The sequence below is a fragment of the Onychostruthus taczanowskii genome, unplaced genomic scaffold (genome assembly GCF_017590055.1).
Source record: "Onychostruthus taczanowskii isolate IOZ18803 unplaced genomic scaffold, ASM1759005v1 scaffold126, whole genome shotgun sequence".
Taxonomy (NCBI): Eukaryota; Metazoa; Chordata; class Aves; order Passeriformes; family Passeridae; genus Onychostruthus; species Onychostruthus taczanowskii.
The window spans coordinates 1,141,531-1,164,014 of record NW_024498418.1 but is presented as its reverse complement, the minus strand read 5'-3'; the positions used below and the strand labels follow the sequence as shown (position 1 = coordinate 1,164,014).

General features: G+C 56.4%; 1 protein-coding gene across 3 annotated transcripts in view; it reads left to right on the top strand.

Annotated features, from left to right (window-relative positions):
* Nucleotides 1-20,998, top strand: part of NOL4L (nucleolar protein 4 like) — a 60,276-nt gene extending 39,278 nt beyond the window's left edge. For all 3 annotated transcript variants that reach the window (XM_041396189.1, XM_041396190.1, XM_041396191.1), the window contains 7 exons: nt 1,978-2,119; nt 13,397-13,668; nt 14,056-14,241; nt 14,322-14,513; nt 14,601-14,723; nt 14,983-15,184; nt 18,200-20,998. In XM_041396189.1, coding sequence (XP_041252123.1) covers nt 1,978-2,119; nt 13,397-13,668; nt 14,056-14,241; nt 14,322-14,513; nt 14,601-14,723; nt 14,983-15,184; nt 18,200-18,399 — 1,317 coding nt within the window. In that variant the 3' untranslated portion in view covers nt 18,400-20,998. The remainder of the gene's footprint in view (nt 1-1,977; nt 2,120-13,396; nt 13,669-14,055; nt 14,242-14,321; nt 14,514-14,600; nt 14,724-14,982; nt 15,185-18,199) is intronic.
* The last annotated feature ends 1,486 nt before the right edge of the window (nt 20,999-22,484 follow it).

Sequence of the window (22,484 nt, the reverse complement as noted above, 5' to 3'; positions counted from 1 at the left end):
CTGGGTGCTGAGGCTGGATGTCCTCTGTACCTGAGCCTGAACAACCTGAAAACATCACGGGTCACTCCCTGGGCTCCTCCTCCTCACCGGACAGGTGAGAGACTGTGGGCAGCAAGGACCTTGGCATTTGCATTTGTCTCTTAAGCCTGACAGTAATCTTGAGTAAGCCTTGTGAAGAAGGCCAGATATTAGGGTGGCTGCTTCCCTGCAAATGCTTACAATAAAGAGACTATTTATAGTTTGCAACAGGGAGACCTTTGCAGTTCTGTTCCTGTACGTACAAGATGGAGTTTCTGGAGAGGCAAGATTGCTTTGTGGCTGGTGTGGCAGCGGAGCTGTGCTGAGCCAGGGACAATGTGCCTGTCCCTGCCTCCTGCTCAGGGACACCTGGGCACAGGGAGGCTGCTCAGGGACACCTGGTGGGTCTGGGGTCAGGGTGTCCCTGTGGGGGGCATGCATGGGGCTGTCGAGCCCTGTCCGTCTGTCCATCAGTCCGTCCCTTGGTGCGTGCAGGGTTTCACAAGCTGTAAATTCCAGGAAACTCCCCGGGAGGCACATGGAGGGAGCGGGCTGGGGCCAGCGCGAGCCCTGAGCCAGCAGATGTGTCTGCAGGGACAAGGAGCTGGGAGGAAAAGCACAAACCTGTCTTTAAAGACATTTGTTTGTTCACAATAAAAACTATCAGCCAGTGGCAGCCAGACAGGGCCGTTTTTATGAGGAGCAGGCATAGGTTGGAGGGGTGCTGCCAATTACTGCTTACACGGAAAGGGAGCAGGGATTGTATTTTATCTCAGGACCAGGGGGAGGGTAAAAAAAACAAGAGCAGAGAGGTTTACAAGCCTTTGAAATGTTTCAATCAAAGGAAAGCAGAGTTGAAAGCGGTTCTGGAAGCATTTTCGGTGTTCCCCTGCACCCCAGGGCTGTCTGTGCCCCTGGCTTTGGGAGGGGAGCAGGGAGAGGAAGACAGATAAAGGGATCACCAGGAGGACCGTGTCCATACGGGAACACGTATCTGCTTCCTCCCAAGCTTTGCATTGGGAGAGTTCAGCCTGGGGAGGTCCCACAGCCCCTCCTCTCATTCAGGATCTCAGTGCTGCCTTTATGATGATGGTTTTGAAATCCTGTGGCTGACCTTTCCGGCACTGGAAGCGATCCAAGGGCTGTGTCTCGAAGTACTGTAAAGGTTAGTGAGAAGGGAAAGAGGGAGAGAGAAAATGTCCTTTGAGCTGCAGAAGTGGGAGAGAGGAATGTCATCTATGCCATCGTCAGGGAACAGGCGGCTGGCTGGGGTCCCTGGCCTGAGCTGGGGTGTCCTTGTCTCACTGGGGACCTCACTCCCCCAGCCCCTTCCCAAGGTGTGTGCTGTCATTTTTTGATCAGGGTACAGAGGCAATATCCCTCTGGAGAGGTCTGGAGGAGCCTCCTCTGCAGCATCAGGCAGTGCAGGTCTTTGGGGATCCATACCTGTGTCCAGATGTGCCCCAGAAGCTGCTCCTGCTGCTGCCAGTGCTCTGGTGATTCCTTGTGTAGCAGATGATTTGATCTCAGAAAAGTCCAAGTTGTTTTATGGAGCCATTTCTTGCCTGTCCTCAGCTCCCCCACACCGCTGCCTCGCCAGGAGCACACTGGGGTGGATGGAGATTAAAGGGTAAACTCCAGGGCTCAGCCATCCGCTCCTACAGGATGTGAGCTCTTTCTAATTGTCCTCAATTAGAGACAGTGCCATTGCTCAGGCAAGTCTTCAGGCAGGAAGCAGAGCCCTGGTCCCTGCTGGGGTAGCCACCTCGCCCTGCACAGGGAAGGGCTGCTTGCTGTGGCCTTGGGAAGCCCAAGGGGCCAGCGAGGCTTCTCAGGGCGGGGAACAGGAGCTGCCCAACCAATTGTTTTTAGGAAGCAGTGTGGTGAGGAGATGTTAAAGCCAGAGAAAAGAGGAAAGGAAATAGCTCCATGAGTTAACCCTTTCCTGCTTGCCTCCAGGATGAGACGTCGGTGAGCAGCGAGGACTTTGATATGAACGACTCCACATGGATCTCAGCTGACCAGCACCTGAACTCCAGCCTGAGCCCCAGCCAGGACGAGAGCATGCGCAGCCCGCAGAACCTGCACGGCCATGAGGACGGTGAGTCCCCCGGCGGGCGGGAAGAGCCCCACGCCTCTGCCACAGGATGTTTTTGTGACTGATTAAACATTAACCAGTCCTTTCTGATCAGGTGTCCCACCTGTGGGATGGATTTCATATCAGCTCAGAGCTGGCTTCCAGTCCTTCCAATTTAGCCTCTGGGCTCCTGCTCAGCCAGGGCCCTGTCCAGCTCGTAGCTGATGGTCCTTCTGCCTGGAGCTGTCTCCCAGCTCCTCCAGAAACAGGTCACTAAATCCCCTTCTAAGGGGAGGACTTTGTTCCCCTCATCCTCTTCCCAGGTGATGAGGAGAGCCCTGTTAGTTCTGAACACAGGGAGGATGCCAAGGCTTTGCAGCAGTCACAGGTTTCCGTGTTTGGAAAGCTGCACCTTTGACAGGTGTTGCATCCCCCAGGCAAGAAATTGTGAATAATCTGCAGCAGCCACAGCCATGCTGTGCGGGGTGAACGTGGGTGTCTCCTCCCTCGGGGCGGGCGGCTGGAAGGGCTGAAAGCAGCACACGTGGGCTGGGTGGGAGGAAGAGCTTTGTGAAGAGAGGTGGTGTGTTGCGTCTGTGAAACATGCAAGCCTAAAATACAAGAGCAAGTAAATGAGTGGTAGAAGTATGAGTTCAGGTCAGAGTTCATCGCTGTGATGCTTGGGAGGATTTGATGGTTGCACTGTTACTGGCTTTTGCTCACGAGGTTGAATCTCTCATTGTCCCAGCCTGGCTGCTGCTGGGAGGAGCAGAGGAATCTGAGGAACAACTGAGACTGGGTTGGTCCTGCTTTAAGAAAGGGGACTGGAAAACCACCCCTAAGGAAAGAAAAGGCTTTTGTGCTGGCAGGTCTCCTTGGGGTGGCTTGCTGGTGGTGTGGCCAGTGGTAGGGATGGTAGAGACAGAAGGGGCAGCAGGGACACTGCTCTCTTCAGTCCAGTGAGTTGTGGCACCTCAGTTTCAATTACAAATCTGCAGTTTTGGGAAACTGCTGGTTTTCCCTAGCCAGCCCCAGCCCCGGAGCCAAGCAGCCTTGGTGAGGATGTGAAACCTGACTGCACAGCACTGCATCCCGGTGGTGGGACGGGCACTTCTGCTTGCCATGGGCCCCAGGGGGCTGTGTCTTGGCAGGAGAAAGAGTGTTTTGGTAGTGAGACAGTGGCTCCCATAGAAGCTTTTGGCTCTTCAGGACTAGGCTGCAGCCTCCACCCCAACAAGCCCAGCCTCTCATCCCTGCAGCCTGACTGGGTCTCTCTGTACCCCCTGAACTTTGCCATTCTCACATCGGGACATTTCAGGATTGTGACTTAGCCCTCACCACTGAATTCCCAAGTCTCATTTACAATCTAGAATGACACAGTTTTGATCCCTTTGCTGAACATTATTATTCAACAGGACAGTAATTTAATAAGTGACTCACGTATTTAGGCAAATCAAGATGTTCTCACTAAATCTAAATCCTCTCTTTCTCTCTCTCTGCGTCCTCTTAGGAATTGCTTCCAATTTTTCATGCCCTGTGGTTTTCCTTCAGAAGCAGGTGTCCTCTTTGGGGCTCTTCTTGGCTCCTGTAATTTCTTTTGTAAGGTTCAGTGATGAGAAATAAAGCAGAAATAGTCCCATAGGATTGCAAGTGTCCCTGTTGTCAGCATCAGCTGACCTGGGTAGACTTTGGTGGATCAGAAGTGATGGTGTCAAAAAAATAAGCAAGCCAAGCCCAGGGTGACAAATGAGACCCATACAAAAAACCCCAGGAATTGTAATTTTCACCAGGCTGTCACACTTCAGAAGCATTTTGTGGACTGAGGTTTTGTGCCTATGGGAATGTCCATGATCTGTATCAGAGCTCTAAGTACAGACTGATGCTGCCTCATGCCAGTCCCTCTGCCAAACCAATGCTCCCACCCAGGAATGGAGCACAAGAGTGGGAAGGGAAGAAGGACAATGGGGTAACCCAGGAGGGCAGTGGGTGCTTAAAGGAGAGGAGCACAGAGCAGAGGAGCATGTTGTGAGAGGAAAAGCAGGTTACTGCTGTGGGGAAGGGAACGTGCACAATCAAAGTCTCGACCAGTCTTCAGTTTCCTCTTCTCTCGACCTATGAAAGCTCTTTTTTTTTTTTGGGAAACAAATGTGTTTTCTGGGTTCACACGAGCTTGCTAAGGTTGTGCAAAAAATATGAGTAACCAGCCCACATAAGCTGTGGAGCCTCATTGGAGCCCAGCTGGCCAAGCTGCCAGCACAGAGTGCCTGCACTGAGGCAGCCCAAGGACTCCCATGCTCGAAGTTTGCCCACATTTCCTGTGCTCACTTGTCCCCTGTGCCCTGCAGGAGTCCTGCAGAGCTCCAGCAGTGCTAAAGTGAGCCCCACACATTGCCTGCAGCCAGGCTGGGCTCAGCTCTGGGCATCCTGGGGCTGCAGAGGGATCTGGTTGCGCGTCCTTCAGTTGGGAGCTTGTTCAGGACTGGATCCTCTCCGCCTTCAAGAAAACCTTCTGAGTTACTAAATTGGTCCTGCCTGCTGCTGTTTGACGGGTGTGATGCTTGGAGTGTGTCTTCAGTGAAAGGCTTGCTAAAGTATAAAGTTTTAATGAAGAGTTGCCTAGTAGGAGAGCAGTATCATCTGACAGGCTTGTTAAAAAAGTCTTGTTTAAAGGACCAAAGCACCAGCTCCAGGTCTTTTTAAGGCCTGGGAGTGGCAAGTGCCCTTCTGTGGCATAGTGTAGAGCTGTTTGAAATCCAGAGAGGCGGGAGAGCAGGGAATTGCCATCCCATGCCTTGATAAACAGGTACCTGCTAAAGAACCAGAGGCCTAAAAAGCAGCTGGAGCAAAAGCCAACACCTTCTTTGTCCAGGGTGCCCAGAAGCCTTGGCCCAGTACAGCAGTGCTACAGCTGGTGTCAGCCCTGGAACTGCAGGGAGAGCAGAATGCACCTAAAGACTTGGGTGGGTCATGGACAGAGCAGCACTGTCAGGAGAGCCGGGGTCCCAGCTGGGTCAGTGGGCACACAGTGGGACTTAGGACACACCAGCCAGCCCTGAGCAGAGTCACTGAACACACACACACACACACACACACACTCCCTCCTTCCATTTTCCTTTGTTACTCATCCTGCGGGCCCCAGCACGGAAAACATGAAGCTCCCAGCAACATCCCTTCCCAGTCGGATGTTGCTCACAGCGTACGTGCCCGCAGGAAGCCGACGGCTGCCCAAAGCAACAGCAAGATCAACACAAACTCTGCTGCTGAAGCGGAGCTATTGTGCCGGACATCCTGGAGGGACGCATCTGCGGGGGCCAGCACCCGCTGGGAGCAAAGGGACCCTGCATGCTGCGCCGTCCTGCTGTCTGAGCCCATCTCCATTCCTGAAGGCATCCCATGCCCAGTCCCAGCCGAGCGCAGGTCCCAGGCCCTGGTGTTGCTCTGGCAGTTTGAGCTGGTCTCTGTCCATCTTCAGAGCCTCTCTGCTTCCACAGGCGAGCACTGCTCTACAAACCTCCCAGTCTGGTCTGGTGTGTGCGGTTGGGCAGGGTATCCCACCACAGGGGTGCTGGGTATTCCACCCCAGGCCTGCTGTGACTTTCTGGCAACTGCAATGCCCTTGAAAGTAAAGCAGGACTCAGACCCCAAACCTCAGTGTGTGACATGGCAAAGTGCTTGAACTCACATAGAAGAGCCTCTGTCCTGCCCACTAACAGGGTCCAGCTTGCCTTGTCCCTGGCTATACACCCTGCTCCAGTGCCCAGGAGCAGTGCTCAGCCCACAGACAGGGCTTGCTGCTCCCAGCCTCTTTTGAAGAGCAGGGAAAACTCCTGGGTGTACGGTGTGCTTAATCTATGTGGGGAACATGGGGTTGTTTCATGGCACCATGTTGGACTGATCCCCTTCTGCTGAGATCCCCACGTGCCGTCCTCGCTTGACTGGCAGCGTCCCCGCTGAGTCTGTTCTGCCCGGAGCAGCAGTGGCTAATCCAGACCTTGGAGAAAGGACTTTCTTAACCTACTTAACTCTGAAGGCACACACTTCTTGGGGGCATCCCTTGAGGCAGCTGGCTGGGGAGGCTTCTGGGTCTTGGGGACATTCCTCGGGAGTGCTACAAGGAGGGACCTCAAGGACATGTGGGCAAGCATTATTTCCATAATTCTGTCCCAGGGGCTGGTAAGGTGTGTCACTCCCCTGGACACCTTGCCCTGGGATGTCAGGGATGGCACCCCCAGCACAGCTGGTATGGCACATCTCCTACAGCTCTGGGTCACACTTCTGGCACTTGATGAGATGCCCACGATGTGCTGCACATCACCAGCTCCCCTGAACCGCTGGTTTGGCAGAGCTTTCTGGGAAGGAGCAGCCTCTTGCCAAGTGCTGACCAAAAGCCAGGCTCCATCCCCAAGTGATGTCTTACTCCACAGCTGCGCTTCTGCCAGCTAGCACCTGGCTGTGGGGCAGTGGCGCCCACCTCACTGTGCCCTCACAGGGTCACTGCTGCAGCACTGGTGTCACACAGCTCCCAGCCAGCCTAGCCCTGCTCCAGGTGAATACAAACACCCTTTGTAAGCCACAGGGGGAGCCCAGCAGATCATGGGCAGCTGTCTGATGGCTGGCTAGTGCAGGAGGTGGCCTGTGGGCCCCAAGACAATTGCTTAGCCCAAGCTGCAAAATCCTTACTCTTTCCAGGGCTTTTTGCACCAGTGTTGAGTTTTGGCCCCCTTAAAACCTTAGCTCTAAACAAGACTAGGACCAACAGCCAGGCCTTACTACAGCTGGACACAACCTCATCTCATTTTCATTGGGGATCTATTTCCTTTTTCTCCAGGGTGTCTCCATGCCATGCTGGCTCCACAGCAGGAGTCAACAAATCTGTGCCTGCCTCGCCTGAGCGGTCTGGGCTGGTGACTCCATTCCTGTGACCTCTTCCAGGGGCACATCTGCTCCTCTCGAGCAAAGGCCCTGGCCTGTGATAAACACCCTCCTTTCGGTGTCCTTTGAAAGTTGTCCTTCCCTGCTGCCAGGCTGGGGAGTGCAGCAGGGATGCTGTGAGGCTGTGGTGGCTTTCCCAGCCTGGTACACTGAGCTTGGCTCCAGCTCTCATGGCTGATGCAGGCACTGCCCAGTCAGTCAGTTCATCCTGCTGGTGCACCAAGCAGGGTTTTGGGGGTCTCTTCCTTAATCTGGAGCAGAGAGGATCACCAGGCTATGGACAGCCAGCACCACCTGTGCCCCTCCCTTCTTCCCCAAATTAAGTATCCCCAACCAGAGGGGTGAGTGGAGACAGTGGGGTGAGCCCCACAGTGCTAAAGGACAGTCCCTAAAGGATTGGGGGTGCACAGCATGGTCTCTCTGGTGGTAGGTCTGTGTTGGAGGCACCAGCTTGGCACGAATCCAGCCCAAACCCACCAAACTCGTTTGTTTGGCGTGGGGAGAGGCAGTGCCCTGGCAGCATGGGGCCACGGCATGTTCCCTCCCTGCAGCAGGATCCGGGTGGCTGCCAGCAGCAGTGGCACAAGGAGAGGCTTGGTCTGTGCCACCTCCTTCCTCAGTGTGAGCAAGGGCCAGCTCCTTGCTCAAGCATTCCTTGAGCTGCAAGGTGGCTGGAGGAGCAGCAGTGGGAGGGAAGGAACAGTGTTTGGGAGGAGAAGGGAAAACCGAGGGACAGAGAGTGTTTGTGACAAGGCTGCTCTGTGCGGCGAGAGCTGACGAGCTTTGGTGCATGGGAAAACGTCCAGCACGGGGCTGGCGCGGTGAGATCCCGGTGCCGGAGGGAGCTGCTCCCTCGGGCTGGGCAGTGGAGCCGGGGGGAGACGGCACTGGGGGGCACCTTTCATGGCAGGGGACAGGGAGGCGGCCGCACAGCGCTGCCTTGTCCGGCCAAGCTCTCCCTGCAGACGCGCATTGTGTCCGGCCCTGCCAGATGTCTGGCTCATCAAGGGCTCTGGTCGAGGCAGGGACCCAGGGAGGGAGTGTGGAGGGTGGACACTTTGTCTGGGACATAACGAGGTTTGCCTTAGCGAAGGAAGACAGGAAATAGAGCGTCTTAACTGGAGCCTGGCCAGCCCCAGTGCACTGCGGCCCTCAGCCACGTTGCTTTTTTCTTTCTTATGCATCTTGGAGGCAAACGCTGGGCAGGACCTGGAGAAAATGGGCTCCGTGCTCTGACTGTGTGAGCAGCGCGGGGCCAGGGCCTGTGCTGCCGCTCACCACCCAGTCATGGGTGCAGGATCCCTGCAGTGGTGGAACCTTGCCCCTAATGAGTGTGGCTCTAACACCCGGCAGTGGCCCCCCCACGGGGCCCCCATTCCCACTCGGTCTCTCTAATTTGTATTAAGTATCCCTTCCTCACAGGCTTTCCTCCTCCCCTTCTTCTCCCTTCTTGTCTCTTTTGTGAGTGAATAATTTATGGCACTTTTCATCTTCCTGGCTGTTGTTCCAGGCGGGCGGCGGTGGGATGCTCTATGCCCTCCTGACGGCCACTCCCAGGCTGGGTGTGCAGCTCCATCCTTTTCCGGTGCCACGGCAGGCTGGAAATGGGACAGACCCACCCGCGAGCCACAGGAAGAGTCAGGTGTGGCAGAACCGCTGCCATCACCCGTGGAGCCATAGCAGGCAGGGCAATGGCTGCTGGATCCATGATGGCCCGTGGGGCACCAAGGGTCACTGGTGGGACCTGGCATGGCTGTGACACCCACAACCGCCCAGGCAGGTGGGCAGCAGCCGGGGGAGGGCTGCCCCAAGGCCGGCCAGGGGTCCCAAGCAGTGGGATGTGGGCAGGGCCGGGTGGACCCTGGCCCACTGCATGGTGCGGGGCTGCGGCGAGGTTTCCGTGGGCCGCTGGCTCTTACATAAGCTCATTGTTTCCTGAGTCAAAAGAGGTTTTGTCTCCGCTCTGGAGATGTGACAGGAGGAGGAACAATTTGCCCCATTCATCTTTAACTCTGCTCTGGAGAGTGGTGCGGTGGCCTGCGCCGGCAGAGACGTTAAACCCAACCACTTCCCCGCCATAAAATCTCCCGGGGAGCAGGTGTTGGAAATCGCCCCTTCCCCTCCTGATCTCCTCAAATCCAGTGCCACAGAAATCAAGGATAATCCAGCAGCCTCTTCAAAATGAAAACGCTGAGCCCTGATTAATTCATTTAATAAGTGACTGATCCCCTCCTCCCCCAGCACCGCGGCCCAAGAAGCCATTTTGCTTCTTGCTCTCCTGGGCTGACGCCGGGGAGATGCCGGGGAGATGCCGGGGCTGCAGCAGAGGCACAAGGCTGCTCCCCCACCGCCTCCTCACCAGCCTCACCACGTGTCCTGTCGTGGTCTGGCCTCTGCAGAGGGGCCGAAGAGGGCAGCACTTCATGAACCTCAGGGCCAGCTGCCTCTGTTGGGCTTTCCAGCCTCAGCTCTCCTGCACAGTGCCTCCTCCACCTCCATGCAGCCCAAGGAGCCCCAGCTCGAGGGGATTAAACAGGAGAACGAAATAGTCCCGTTTTCCAACCGAAAGATCAAACCGGTTAGAAGTGACATTGTTTTTGCAGTTCCATCTGCTTCAATTAGGGCACGGGGGTGGAGCAGGGGGGCTCCCAATTATCCTCATTAGAGGGGCTCCTCGTGCAGCCAAGCTCCAGCCGCGAGCAGGGAGCTCACCAGGCTCGTGCTGGTTGATAATGAATATATTCATGGCTGCACAGCCTGGCCTTGCTCGCCTGCTGCTGCTGGAGCCCTGCTCCTGACATGTGCTTTGGGCACTGCTGGGAGATGCAGAAAACCTCTTTGAGCTCCAGAGGTTGGTGGGTTTTGCTGAAATGGAGTGTGGTCAACACAGCCTCACCACTGCTCAGAGTCCTGACGCAGCTGCCAAAGCAACGCAGGAGCCTAAATCTGGTCCCAGCACCCAAGGTGGGAATGCCCCTCTCTCTCCCCCAGGTCTCACTCCCCAGCTCCTCTAAGGAATGACTGTGGGCTGGAGATACCCCAGTGAAGCTGCCCAGAGAGCAGCTTCATCTCCATCTTCATCCCCAGCCCATGCATCCCAACAAGGAGACTGCAGATCCCTCCTGAGCTCGTCTGCATTTTCAAACAGGCTGAGGCCATTCCCTCTTGGACCCAAGGACTCAGCAATTTGAATTTGTGACCATTTCTCTGCTCACAATACTGAGATTAACCCACCACTTTGTGTGTGGAGCTTCTGGTAGAGCATAACATGTAATAATACAGAAATAAGAAAATATCTGTAGCTCATGGGTTTAAAAACCTCACTATTTACGTACATCCATCCCTGTATAAACTAAATTGTTCTTTTAGTAGGTGCTGGCTACTGATATTAGATTCCCATTTCATTTCCTTATCCCACCTGGCAGGTTCCTAGAGACATCTTCTTCTTTGTTTGCAATATCTTTTGCCTGTAACAAACCCAGGGTTCATAAATGCAGCAGCATCGGGTGGAAACCTGACGTGCAGCTGCTGCTGTGTGTGTTTTGTGTGACACAAAAGAAAACCTGAGACGTGGAGGAATCGGGGAGGTCCAGGTGTCACCCCCAGGATCCTGTCTGGTGTCAGCAGCCGGTGCAGGACTGTCACTGCCTACAGGAATGGGGGGCCAGAGTTGGGGGCTGTGAGGAGGCTGGAGGTGGATGGGCAAGGGCAGAGTGGGATGCCCAGGGGGAGTGGGGGTAGTTAAGGCAGACTGGGGATGTCTGGGGTTGCTCCTAGAGGTTGAGGATGCTTTCATCCCTGCAGAGATGCCCAGAGGAGGTTGGGGATGCCCAGGACAGGTTTGGGGATGTGCAGGTCAAGTTGGGGATGCTCAGGGCACCTGCACATTCTTCTCCCAGATGACCAGAGAGGCAAAGGTCTCTTTTGGTGCCCTTACCTGGCAGGGGTTTTGTGCCATGGTGGGCCCCCAGCCCTGCTGGTGCAGGCAGCCATGCCAGGGGAGCTGAGGGAGGAGGTCCCCACCATCATCCTGGCCACGGCACCGATTGGCCCAGCGCTGTTGCTGTGGCTGTGCCCGGGCCCATGGTGGGGCCTGGCCTACAGCTCGTGCCTCCGTGCATGGGAATAATTCTCCTTAATCCTTCCGAGAGGCATCGCTGGATGAGACTGGAGCCTCCCTCTGGGAGCCCCATCTCCCCTGGCGCAGAGAGCAGTGCTGGGGGAGGGAGAGCCGCCATCCTGGGCAGGGAGGCCTCTGTGCCCCCGGCCACCTGCCCGATCCTGCTGGGGCCACAGCCAAGCCAGCATTGCTCCTGCACCCGTGCCGAGGGACAGCAAAACCCTGGGGGACTCAGCACCAGAGCAGTGCTCTGGGCCAGGAGGGGTGTAGGGGCAGGAGATGGCAGTGCTCCCAACACCCTGCTCCTCCAGATGCAGCAGGAACATGTGGACGTGGTGTGGGGTGCAGCCACCCACTGCATCCCCACCACTGCAAACTGGGACAGGAGACTGGAGCTCATTTTGGAGAGGCAGCTTGGAGGGCGCGCCTGGATAAGTGCTGGCTGCTGAGCGCCTCTGGAGCCCCGCGCTCCCTGGCACAGCGAGCTGGCACCAAGGGCTTTTGCCAGGACCCAGCCCCGTGGTGGGGCGGGTGACGCCTGCCACCGGCCCGGAGCACCCGGCACATAAACACCACCCCGGCATTAGGTCAGCTCTGGTCATCGCTCAGACGAATAAGTGGATCAGCGCAAGGGAAAGGAGGGGGAGGGAGCTCTGCTGAGCGGGGAGCTCCAGTAGGGACCTTTTAATTTAGGGGCTCATGGGGCCAGGAGCCGGCAGGCGCGAGGCTGGGCAGTGGGCAGCGAGCGCTGGCACCCGTGGCGGGGTGACTGGGGACACGCAGCAGCAGCCCCAGCCGGCCCCACGGTCGGCTGGGATGCCCCAGTGTCCTCAAGTGTGTTTATTTTAAGGGATACAAAGTCCTGGGCCACCGCAGGGTCACCGCAGCGCTCGCCCAGCCTCGCAGGAAAGTTTCCCGCAGGTGCTGGCAGGGGGAGGAGGAGGAGGAGGGTGGATGGCAGCAACTGGGCACCATCCCGCCGCCCTGCGCCTGCACACCTTTGGACCTGGCGCCCATGTGCCAGGAGCCATCGGCGCGGGGCTGCGGCCGCCCCACGGCCCGGCCCATTGTCCCACGGTGGCCGGGCCGGGCGCGGGGACGGCCATCTGCTCGTCGCTGCCGACAGCTTCTTTGTTCACCGCCCGGCGCACGCTGGCGCAGGAAGCGGCTCCCACGTGCTTCGCCCTTTCCCTCTCGCAGAGGCACCTAATGAAATAAAGGATTTACTGCGGCGAGGGGGAGGGAAGGGAACGGGCTGAGCAGTTTGAAATGTCGTGCCTGGCCCCAGGGCTGGGCTCCCTAGCCAGGTGCAGGCAGGGTGGGTGCAGGCAGTGCTGGGCTCTCTGCCACTGCTGGGCTGTTCCTTGGGAGCCGCCGTGGTGGGAGCAGGCACAGGCAGGGCGATGGTGCCAGGGCCTGGGGTGTGAGTGCAGCCAAGGTCTGTGCACTGGGTGTGCAGGGCTCCACCATTGCCAGGACCCTGACCTGCTTGTGTGGTGGGGAAAAGGCCTTGCATGTGCTGTGGGGATGGCTCTAGGGCATTTGGAAACTGGGAACAGGAGTGTCCATGTAGGGTGTAGGTCACTTGGGCTTTGAGTGAGACAGGAAGGACATCGTGCAGTCCCTGTCCCCTCCCTGCAGCAGCATGCCAAGGAGGAGCCTTGCTGGGTGGTGCCAGCTGTGAGCAGAGCTCCTAATGCTGCTTCCAGGCACCATGGATTCAGGGTTTTCCTACCCAAATGAGCCTGTCCTCATGTGTCATCTCCATGGCCCAGCACTCTGCAGAACTGCATGTCCCTTAACCACCAGTGCTGGAACTTGTCACTTCCCATTGCACCCAGCCCCAAACTGGGCCAGGAGGATGGCAGGGGACCTGGCAGGGAGAGGCAGTGTCCCTTTCTCCTCCCTGCAATGCAAACAGAAACTGAAAAGGACCAAATTCCAAAGTTCTTATTCAAACCCAGGCACCATGGCCTAGGGCGGAGGCATGGGGACTGTCACCTGCGGAGGGATGGGTGGCTCGGGCATGGGGCACAGCAGCACCTGTTGTGCTTTGAGGGATGAGGGAGTGGATCCCTGTGACAATGGCCTTGCAGACATGGACACCAGCATCTGCTGCATCCCAGGGCCCAAAGTGCAGTAGTGCCAGCCTGGCTCCCAGGGGTAACTCAGCCACCAAGTGAGCCCAGAGCACCTTCGGGAAGGTGGTCGTAGGGTGCCAAGGATCTGACACACACCCTTCCTTGCAGATGACTCCTCGTCAGAAAGCTGCAGCGGGAATGGCTCCTCCACCCTGAACCCCTCCACCTCCAGCAGCACGCAGGGCGACAGCGCCTTCCCCGAAATGAACGGCAATGGCACCACAGCCCCCATGGACTTCACCGCCTCCGCTGACGACCAGCCCATCAACCTCTGCGACAAGCTCACGCCTGCCCACATCACCCCTTCCTACCAGTCTGACAGCTGCAGTGCCGACGGCCTGCGCAGCAGGGTCAAGTACGGGGTGAAGACCACAGCAGAGGTACGGCCTGGGATGCTCTGGGAGAGCACATGCCCCACACCCCAGCTGCCCCACTGCAGTGGGCTCACCTCACCCCCGACCAGCTGTGCCACAGCCACCATGCGACAAGGAGCCCATTCATGCTGGGTCAGGCAATGTTTCCCACAGGACCAGGCAGAGCCATGGCCCCATCAGCCACAGCTGTTATGGGGCCACCAGGTTATCACAGGCTTACTGAGGCCACCATGCTCCCCCCTGCCCAAAGCAGACAGGAGGTGACACTCAGGGGAGCCTGGCCATGGGTTCATCTCCCTGGGTTGCAGGGGAGGGATCAGACATAGGAAGACAAGGAGAAGGGGCGGGTGCATGAGGTGAGAGCTGCTGGTGGTAACCCCTGTCTCCTCTCAGTCCCCGCCGTACAGCTCTGGCAGCTATGACTCCATCAAGACAGAGGTGAGCGGCTGCCCCGAGGACCTGACTGTCGGCAGGGCCCCCACAGCTGATGAAGATGACGATGACCACGACGACCATGAAGACAATGATAAGATCAATGACTCGGAGGGGATGGACCCGGAGAGGCTAAAGGCCTTCAATGTAAGGAGAGCTCCACAGGGAGGGTGAGCCCGCCTGCCTTCCATCTCAGGGTTCCCACCACCTGTCTTCTCTATTTTCAGATGTTTGTGCGCCTTTTTGTGGACGAGAACCTGGACCGGATGGTTCCCATCTCCAAGCAGCCCAAGGAGAAGATCCAGGCCATCATCGAGTCCTGCAGCCGGCAGTTCCCAGAGTTCCAGGAGCGGGCGCGCAAGCGCATCCGCACCTACCTCAAGTCCTGCCGCCGCATGAAGAAGAACGGCATGGAGATGGTGAGTGGCCGCCCCAGTGCCCTGCCCTCAGTCCCAGCACCCAGAGCAGCACATCCCTGAGCATCCTCTGTGTTTGTGTCCCTGCAGACCAGGCCCACGCCGCCTCACCTGACCTCAGCCATGGCAGAGAACATCCTGGCCGCCGCCTGCGAGAGCGAAACGCGGAAAGCAGCCAAGAGGATGCGGCTGGAGATCTACCAGACCTCCCAGGTACAGTGCTGGCAGCTGGAGGTGGGCGGGGAACAGAACTGGTGGTGTCCTGTGGTGGGGTCAAAAGTCTTTCTGAAAGTCTGAGGGGCTGCAGAACAGAGCCCTGTGGTGTGTCCTGAGGCCAGTGGGGATGGGAATGCTGGGTTGGATTGGGCACACTGCAGCTGCAGGACGCCAGGCATCCTGCACTGTCCATCCTGCTGGCCACAGAGGACAGCCAGGCTCCTCGCTGGAATAGGTCTGTGTTTCCCCTGTGCAGGACGAACCGATCGCTCTAGACAAGCAGCACTCCAGAGACTCCACAGCCATCACCCACTCCTCCTACTCACTGCCAGCTTCATCTTACTCCCAAGACCCAGTCTACATCAATGGAAGCCTGAACTACAGCTACCGTGGCTACGGGTCCCTGGGGGGCAGCCTGCAGCCCTCTGCATCCCTCCAGACGGGCAACCACAGTAATGGTGAGTGGCTGTGCCAGGGGCACGGGGAGCCCAGCCTGGCATCACCTCTGCCCCCTGCCCGGGCAGTGCACCGGGGGCTCCTGGCATCCCCCACTGTGGGGTTGAGCTGGTTGCTGGAGGAGAGGCAGGAGCTGCTCCCACAGCCCCCACAGAGCTCCCAGTCATGGCAGCACCTCTCCCACTGCTGCACAGAGCTGCTCTGAAATCCCCTCTTGTCCCTTCTGTCTGGTGGCTCTGCTCACGTCATCAGCAGGTGGTTAATTGTTGAACTGCACTTGGAAGGACGGTTTGGGTGGCACTGGTAGAGGGAAGGAGTGTCACTTAAAAAAAAAGGAGAATTCATACCAGATTCTCTGTTAATTATTAACAGGGGCGGGTGCCTATCGCTGCCCTGATCTCCTGCTGGTATGAGCCGTTCTGCTCTTGGAGATGGGGACAGGGTGGGGGGCACAGCCACAGCTCAGGAGGGCTCTGAGGGGCTGGGGACTGCCTGGGAACAGCTGCAGGGCAGTAAGGTGGAAGGAGAGCGTAGGCAGGGCTTGAGATTAGGAGCAAGTGAACAGAGCAGAGTATCCTGGAGCAGGGCACACAGGAAGGCTCCAAAGTACCTGGTGACTCGCCCACACCTGGAGAAAGAGGTATGGGATGAGATCAAGTGCTCCCTCTGGCTCTGTCCTGCAGCAGTGGCAGGAGGGGCTGGATCTCTTGCCAGTCCTTGTCCGGTCCTTCTGCAATCCCTGGGTTGCCATTGCCTGTCCTGGTGCACTCTGGGCTCCTGCCCCAGCCCACCCCGACGGGAGCAGGATTTGGAAGGATGTGATTTCCGGAGGCCTGAGAGATGCCTGTCTGGGATTAACTCTTATCATCCCTTCCTAATGCTTCTTAACCCTGAATAAAGATCCTGTCCCGGCCTCCAGCTGCTGAGACCTAATCCTCACAGCAATGGTTCCTCCCCAGAACAGCACAGCCACCCGGTCCCCACTGCCAGGCACGCTCCTTTGGCTCCTCCATGTGAGACAGTGAACATGCTGGAAGGTCCCTGGAGGAGCAAACAGACCCTGGGTGCAGCACCCAGCAGCACCTCGCCTTATTTCTTTCTTAGGGGATTTTTAAACCTCTGTTTTGCAGTTGTCTTTTTCCCAAGCTCTTGCCCAGTCCATCAAAGAAAGAGCACTCTGCAAGGAGCTGCTTCTTCTCCTCCCTCTGAGCAGAGGCCCCGCAGGGCTTTGCTGCCCAGAAGTGTCTTCACCCTCCATCCCCCACCTCAGGCAATTCTTGCTGAAGCCCACATCCTTGCTCCCAGCTCCTTCCCCCTTGGTGAGCTGGGAAACAAGCTCAGGCTCAGTTTACTGCTGCCTTTTCTGCCCAGTGAAATTGCTTTCGCATGAGAGCCTCCTCCTTGTCCTCCTCCTCCTCCTTCTCCTCCTCCTTCCCTCCAGGCTGCAGCCTCAGCAGCCTCCTCTTCCTGACTACTATCACGTCTCTAGTACATCTCTTGGCATTTCCCTCCTCATTTCCAATTGATTGTGTGTTTCTTGCTCTTTGTTTTACTTCTCTTACTTAGTCCAACATGAAGATAAGTCTACCTTTTTCCCTGCCTTTACTTTCTTCGCATGAGAGCCTCCTCCTTGTCCTCCTCCTCCTCCTTCTCCTCCTCCTCCCCCGCTTTGAAGCTCTGGTTCTCTTGGCATGGAGCACTTCTGCTGGTGCTGCTCCTCCCGCAGCTCCAGCACTGCTTTCCTTGAATGCTTTCCATTCCACCCGGGGTGAGGAGCTTCCCTCCCTGCCACCATCAGCAGTGCCACCCACCTGGGCTCAGGGCAGCTGAATCCTCCCATCCTGGTTTGCAAACAGCCACAACACCCAGTCCTTGCTCCATGTCCCTGGTGTCCCATGGCTGAGTCAGGCCACCCAGCAGGGGCTCAGCCATCCCAAAGCCTTTCTCCAGCATCACCAACTGCTCCATCCCCCTGCAGCACTCAGCTCACAGCCCAGGGATCCGTTCAGTGTCTTCTCTCCTTCCCTCCAGGCTGCAGCCTCAGCAGCCTCCTCTTCCTGACTACTATCACGTCTCTAGTACATCTCTTGGCATTTCCCTCCTCATTTCCAATTGATTGTGTGTTTCTTGCTCTTTGTTTTACTTCTCTTACTTAGTCCAACATGAAGATAAGTCTACCTTTTTCCCTGCGTTTACTTTCTGAGGTCACTCATCAAGATAAACCAGGGAAACGCAGCCCATGTGGGATGTTACTCCCCATATGCAGAGGGAAAACCATAACCTGGAGGGTGATTTTAATGGTGCAGGTGCCAACAGGAGCTGGCTTACCTCCCAGCAGACCCTCTCTTCACAGAGCTGTGTGCCAGGCTGCAGGATGGGATTTTTGTCATATTGGCTCTGAGACCTCTTTGTAGAATTGCAGAATTGTTTGGTTTGGAAGAAGCCTTGAAGTTGACTTCACTCCAACCCCCTGCCACAGGCAGGGACACTTTCCACGAGAGCAGATTGCTCCAAGCCCTGTCCAGCCTGGCCTTGAACGCTTCCAGGGATGGGGCAGCCACAGCTTCTCTGGGCAACCTGTGCCAGAAACTCACCAATCTCACAGGGGAGAATTTCTTCCCAGTATCCCATCTAAGCCTGCCCTCTGTAAGGTTGAAACCGTTGCCCCTTGTTCTGTCATTCCATGCCCTTGTCCAAAAGTCCCTCTCCAGCTCTCTTGGAGCCCCTTTAGGCACTGAAAGGAGCTCTGAGGTCTCTGCAGAGCCTTCTCTTCTGCAGGCTGAACAGCCCCAATTCCCTCAGCATGTTCCTTTTTAGCATCTCTGTGGGCTCCTCTGGACCTGTGTTCCTGTTGCAGAGGCAGTGAGTGGCTGCTCTGGGGTCTGTGGGATGGGAGCTCCTCACATTATCCGGGCACTGTGAGGACCTCCCAAGTGGTGCAGAGGTCTGGAATCACAACAGGATGAGCACAGGAAAGGTTGCTGTGCCTGAGCTTCCCTCTCACTTTTCCATGGTAGGTCCGACCGATCTCAGCATGAAAGGTGGGGCCTCCAGCACAGCCCCCTCCAACAGCACCAGCCGGGGCATGCAGGCGGCCCAGCTGAGCCCCACGGAGATCAGCGCCGTGCGGCAGCTCATCGCCGGCTACCGGGAGTCGGCGGCGTTCCTGCTCCGCTCTGCAGACGAACTGGAAAACCTCATTTTACAGCAGAACTGACTCCCCGTGTCTGCATCGCTCCTCGGTCGACAAGACAATTTATACCTGCTAGAAAGAGGCTCCCAGCGGTGTCCTGCTCAGGACCACCATCGTCCTCCCGCCACGTGGTGGGCACATGTAGTTTTAGAAGGTGGGATCCAAAAGACCTGTTTTCTTTTACACTCCAAGCACCTGGGACTTCGGGCACAAGGACACATTTTGGAACCGTACCAACACCCGTGCCTCTGGCCGACCAGAAGCCAACCCTGCAGCTTGGAAGGATGTGGGACTTTGAAGGGCAGAAGGGAGCCTGGGGAGGTTTGGGGCTGCAGATGTACTTAGAATAACCTTTGTGGACCCAAATGTTAGATTCCCATCCCTGGATAATTTCCAAGTCTTAGGTGAGCTGAATCACATATTTATTGAGAAATGGACCCTCCTCTCCCCTTAGTAATTTATTTTTCTGAAAATGGATTCTTTTGAGTTTGTACAGATTGCCAGTTTTTTGTCTGTCTGATCAGAAGGAATTTATTCCTGTGAAATAACACATTCCATATCACTACACTACTAATTTCCAGGCAGCTCTGCCTGTTTCTCTGGTGAACCCTTGTCCCACAGGGAGCAAGTTTGCCATCCAGCCCTTGACATCGAGGCTGCTCAGCCTCCAGTGAGCGTAGGTGGGAGCTGAACAGCAGCGCAAGCGTCCTGCTTAGGCCTTTGTTCTAAGAGGTCCCGTAGCAGCAGTGGGGTCTGAACCCCCCGCAGAGACTCGGCAAGCTGAGCAGACCTCCGGCTGGAAGGACATCTCGCACTCATTAAAGTCATTGCAGATAAGAGAAGGAAGGAAGAAAGGAAGGAGATACCTGAGAAACACTGTCTTGCGGTCACCATCCGTACTCTACCTCACACTCCATTGTGGGCTTCTTCCAGGACTGGCGGTGCTGGTCCTGGGGACGGTGAGCGTTGCAGACATGGGGATCGTGCCGAGGAGGCTGGAACCTCCGGCTGGGTCCTGCTGCTCCCAGCCGTGCGCTCCGCTCCGTCTGCAGCCAGCCCCGGGGCCCGCGGGGTGTGAGGCAGGGCAGCCCGGGGCTCACCCCAGAGGGGAGCTGGAGTGGTGACCGCCCGCTCCTGCGGGAGAGACGGGCAGCACTGAGCAGCAGAACTGACAAAATCCTCTCCGGGGCCCAGGATCCTTCCCCCTCCCTGCTCACAGTCCTGGAACAAGCCCACAGTTCCCAAAGTGTGGAAGAACCGTAGCCCAGTGACCATTCTGCCCTGTTTCCACCCCCCACAATGATGCACTTCGTTTTGCTCAGTGCAATACCTACTGCCAGTGCTGCTAACCCAGGGACCTCGCTCCGGCCAGGGGTGCTGAGCCCAGCCCAGCAATGCAACGTGCTCTGGAGCTGTGCAGGACCAGCGAGGGTCCCGCTGCTCCCTGTCCCCCGCAGCCCCCCCACTTGGCTGAAGGCCACACCACGAGATAGAAATTCGATAAGTGTAAAGCTGTTTTGTAGGTAGAAACTTTCTTGGTTTGGAGCCAGTTTTTATCTCATTTTTTGGCCACTCGGAGCCAGCAGCCGGGGGCTGCTGCTCCGGGGGCTGCGCTGGTGGCACAGGCCTGAGCAGCCACTGGTCCGGCCAGGAGCAGGCCCGGGCAGTTCCCCTGTACCCTCTGCACCCCATGATGCTCCACACACTGGAAGAAAAACAAAACTTTACCCTGCTTTTAGTCTCAGAACAGTAAAAACTGCTGGCTCCTGAGGCCAGGTGTGCCTGGCCCCACAGCAGAAGGGATCAACCATTGCATTGACTGTTTTCCCCAAACCTTAAACTTCCCATAGCATTTGGAGAAAAGGGACCCAGCCCCTCGCTGCGGGGTGCAGCTGAGGGGTCGGTGCAGAGACGAGGTGATGGTGGCTCTTAGACCTGACCCGATGCTGGAACCAGGAGCATCGTGGCCACACCCATCCCCTCCTGCGTGGGGAGGGGGCCCCGGGGACGCCAGCCCCCAGCCAGGGCTCAGACTTAACGCTTTCCCCAGCACTTCAGAAGCCTGCTTGGTTTGTCCACTGCATCCTCCCATACTTGGAATTTATGTAAATATTTATTTTTGTGTGAATACCATGAAGTAACAAACCTTTGACAAAATCTGTAACTGCAGCCATTTGTGAAAAGTCTTACCGTTCAGGCAGGAGAGGCAGAGACAATCGCTGTCCCGGGATTCTCCCTCTCCGTGGTCTCCCACGCACGCCGGTGCCTCCCTCCTCGGCAGAGGCAGAGGAACCTTTAGCCATAAGTTTGCCATCAGTTTGTACTGAAACAGAGGTAACCCGGGGGCACATGGACAGACCACCAACAGCCACAGTTGGGTTAAGTTTTATTTATCCAAGTCATTCCTGATCACCTCTGAACCTGTCTCGGCACATGTGGAAGTTCAGGAGCTCTCACACCTGGTCAAACTGCTGTAGAGGACACCGAAGGAGGGTGCCCAACACCGCCCTGTCCCAGCACCTGATGTTCATAACCTGCAGCTGAATGGTACAGACTCAGATTCCCAAAGCCCTGCTGACAGCCACATCTGGGACAAGTTGTAAAACAAACGGGATTGACTCCGAATTTCCAGAGCCTTCCTTTTTTTTTTTTCCCTTTTTTTTCCCCTTTTTTTCCCTTTTTTTTTTTTCCTTTTTTTTGTGAGCCACAGCGTTCTGGTTCCTTTGGCATGAGCTCCACAGACATCTCCAGCTCTGCAGCTGCTCCGTGCTCCACCGTGGCTCCCTGTGCTCCAGGACTGTTCACAGCCACATTCCTGCACTCTCACTGGGCAGGACGGGGTCAGGAATTGCTAGTCCAGGTTCTCAACAAGAAGGAACAAGCAGGAGCAGAATACACCGGCTTTCCAGATATCTGAGAGGTGGAAGGAGAATGCTGGGTTAGCAAATAGTCTGGATGGTCTTGGGTTTGGTTAAGAAAAGCTGATCACTGGTCGAAAACAAGAGATTTTTATTTTTTTTAAATTTTATTTTATTCCAACACACCCATAGCTGCCCTGGATGTGCGGTTCCCATGACGCTGTTTCTCTATGGGAGAGCGTTCCCAGGGTTGTGAGCAGATGTAACTTGTACCTCCCCGATCCCAAGGGCCACTTCCCTCCCGGAGCGGCCGTCGGATTTAGTACCAGTTCATGAAAAAAAAAAAAATGCTGCTTTGAACTCAGAGGGTTAATATACTTTTGATTTGTAATTTTTTGTAAAACTTTTTACAAGGTAGCATAGTATTTCACCAGACACCAACTACAATCCGTCCATGGTCTGATTTTTATATAATTTAGTGGTGCTTTAGAAACTTTTGTTCGGTTGTTTCGGAGCTGCACAGCTCAGTTCTTCGCCTGTATCTACCTAAGACCAATGTGAACCTTTGTATTTTTGCTCCTAATTTTGGACTCAGTGAAAGTGTACTGTTTACATGTACAGAACTCCCGACCCCGTGTGTTCTGCCAGACCTGCTGTTGAAGAGGAAGCTGCCCCTCACCCAGTTCGTCTGCTTAACCCAGCCACAGCCTCACCCCCCCACCGCCCGCGCCCGCCCCAGGGACACCCCACCAAACCCACACACCCTTTTAGCAATTTTGGGTTTTGCACAAGCTGTTGTATTCTTTCCCCCCCCCCCCCCCCCCGGTAGTTTTACGGATCGGCTGCGATTCCAATCGGGAGCTGATCCGGAGCTCTGAAGCACCAGATCTGGGCAGTGCTGCTGCCTCCCCATCCTCCTCCTCCTCCCACACGGGTGGAGGGCGGTGCTGCCCGTAGGGTCCAGCTGATGCAGGGGCCCAGGGGGAAAAGACTCCTGAGCAGAATTGGGAATGCTTTAGGGAAGGGGGTGAGCTCGCCCAAGCCGGCTGCTGCTTGGGGTGGAGGTGGGAGCGCGGTCCCGCGGGAGGCTCCCAGCGAGGCAGAAGAGGCTCTTTGGGAAGCTGCTGCTTTCCCGAGGGCTCACATAGAAAGCGTATGGCACTTAATCCAGCTTCTAAGGTGACACTTTATTGCTTAATCAATTGATTCCTTTGGAAATGATATTTTTGCAGATAGGCACCTATGCAACTT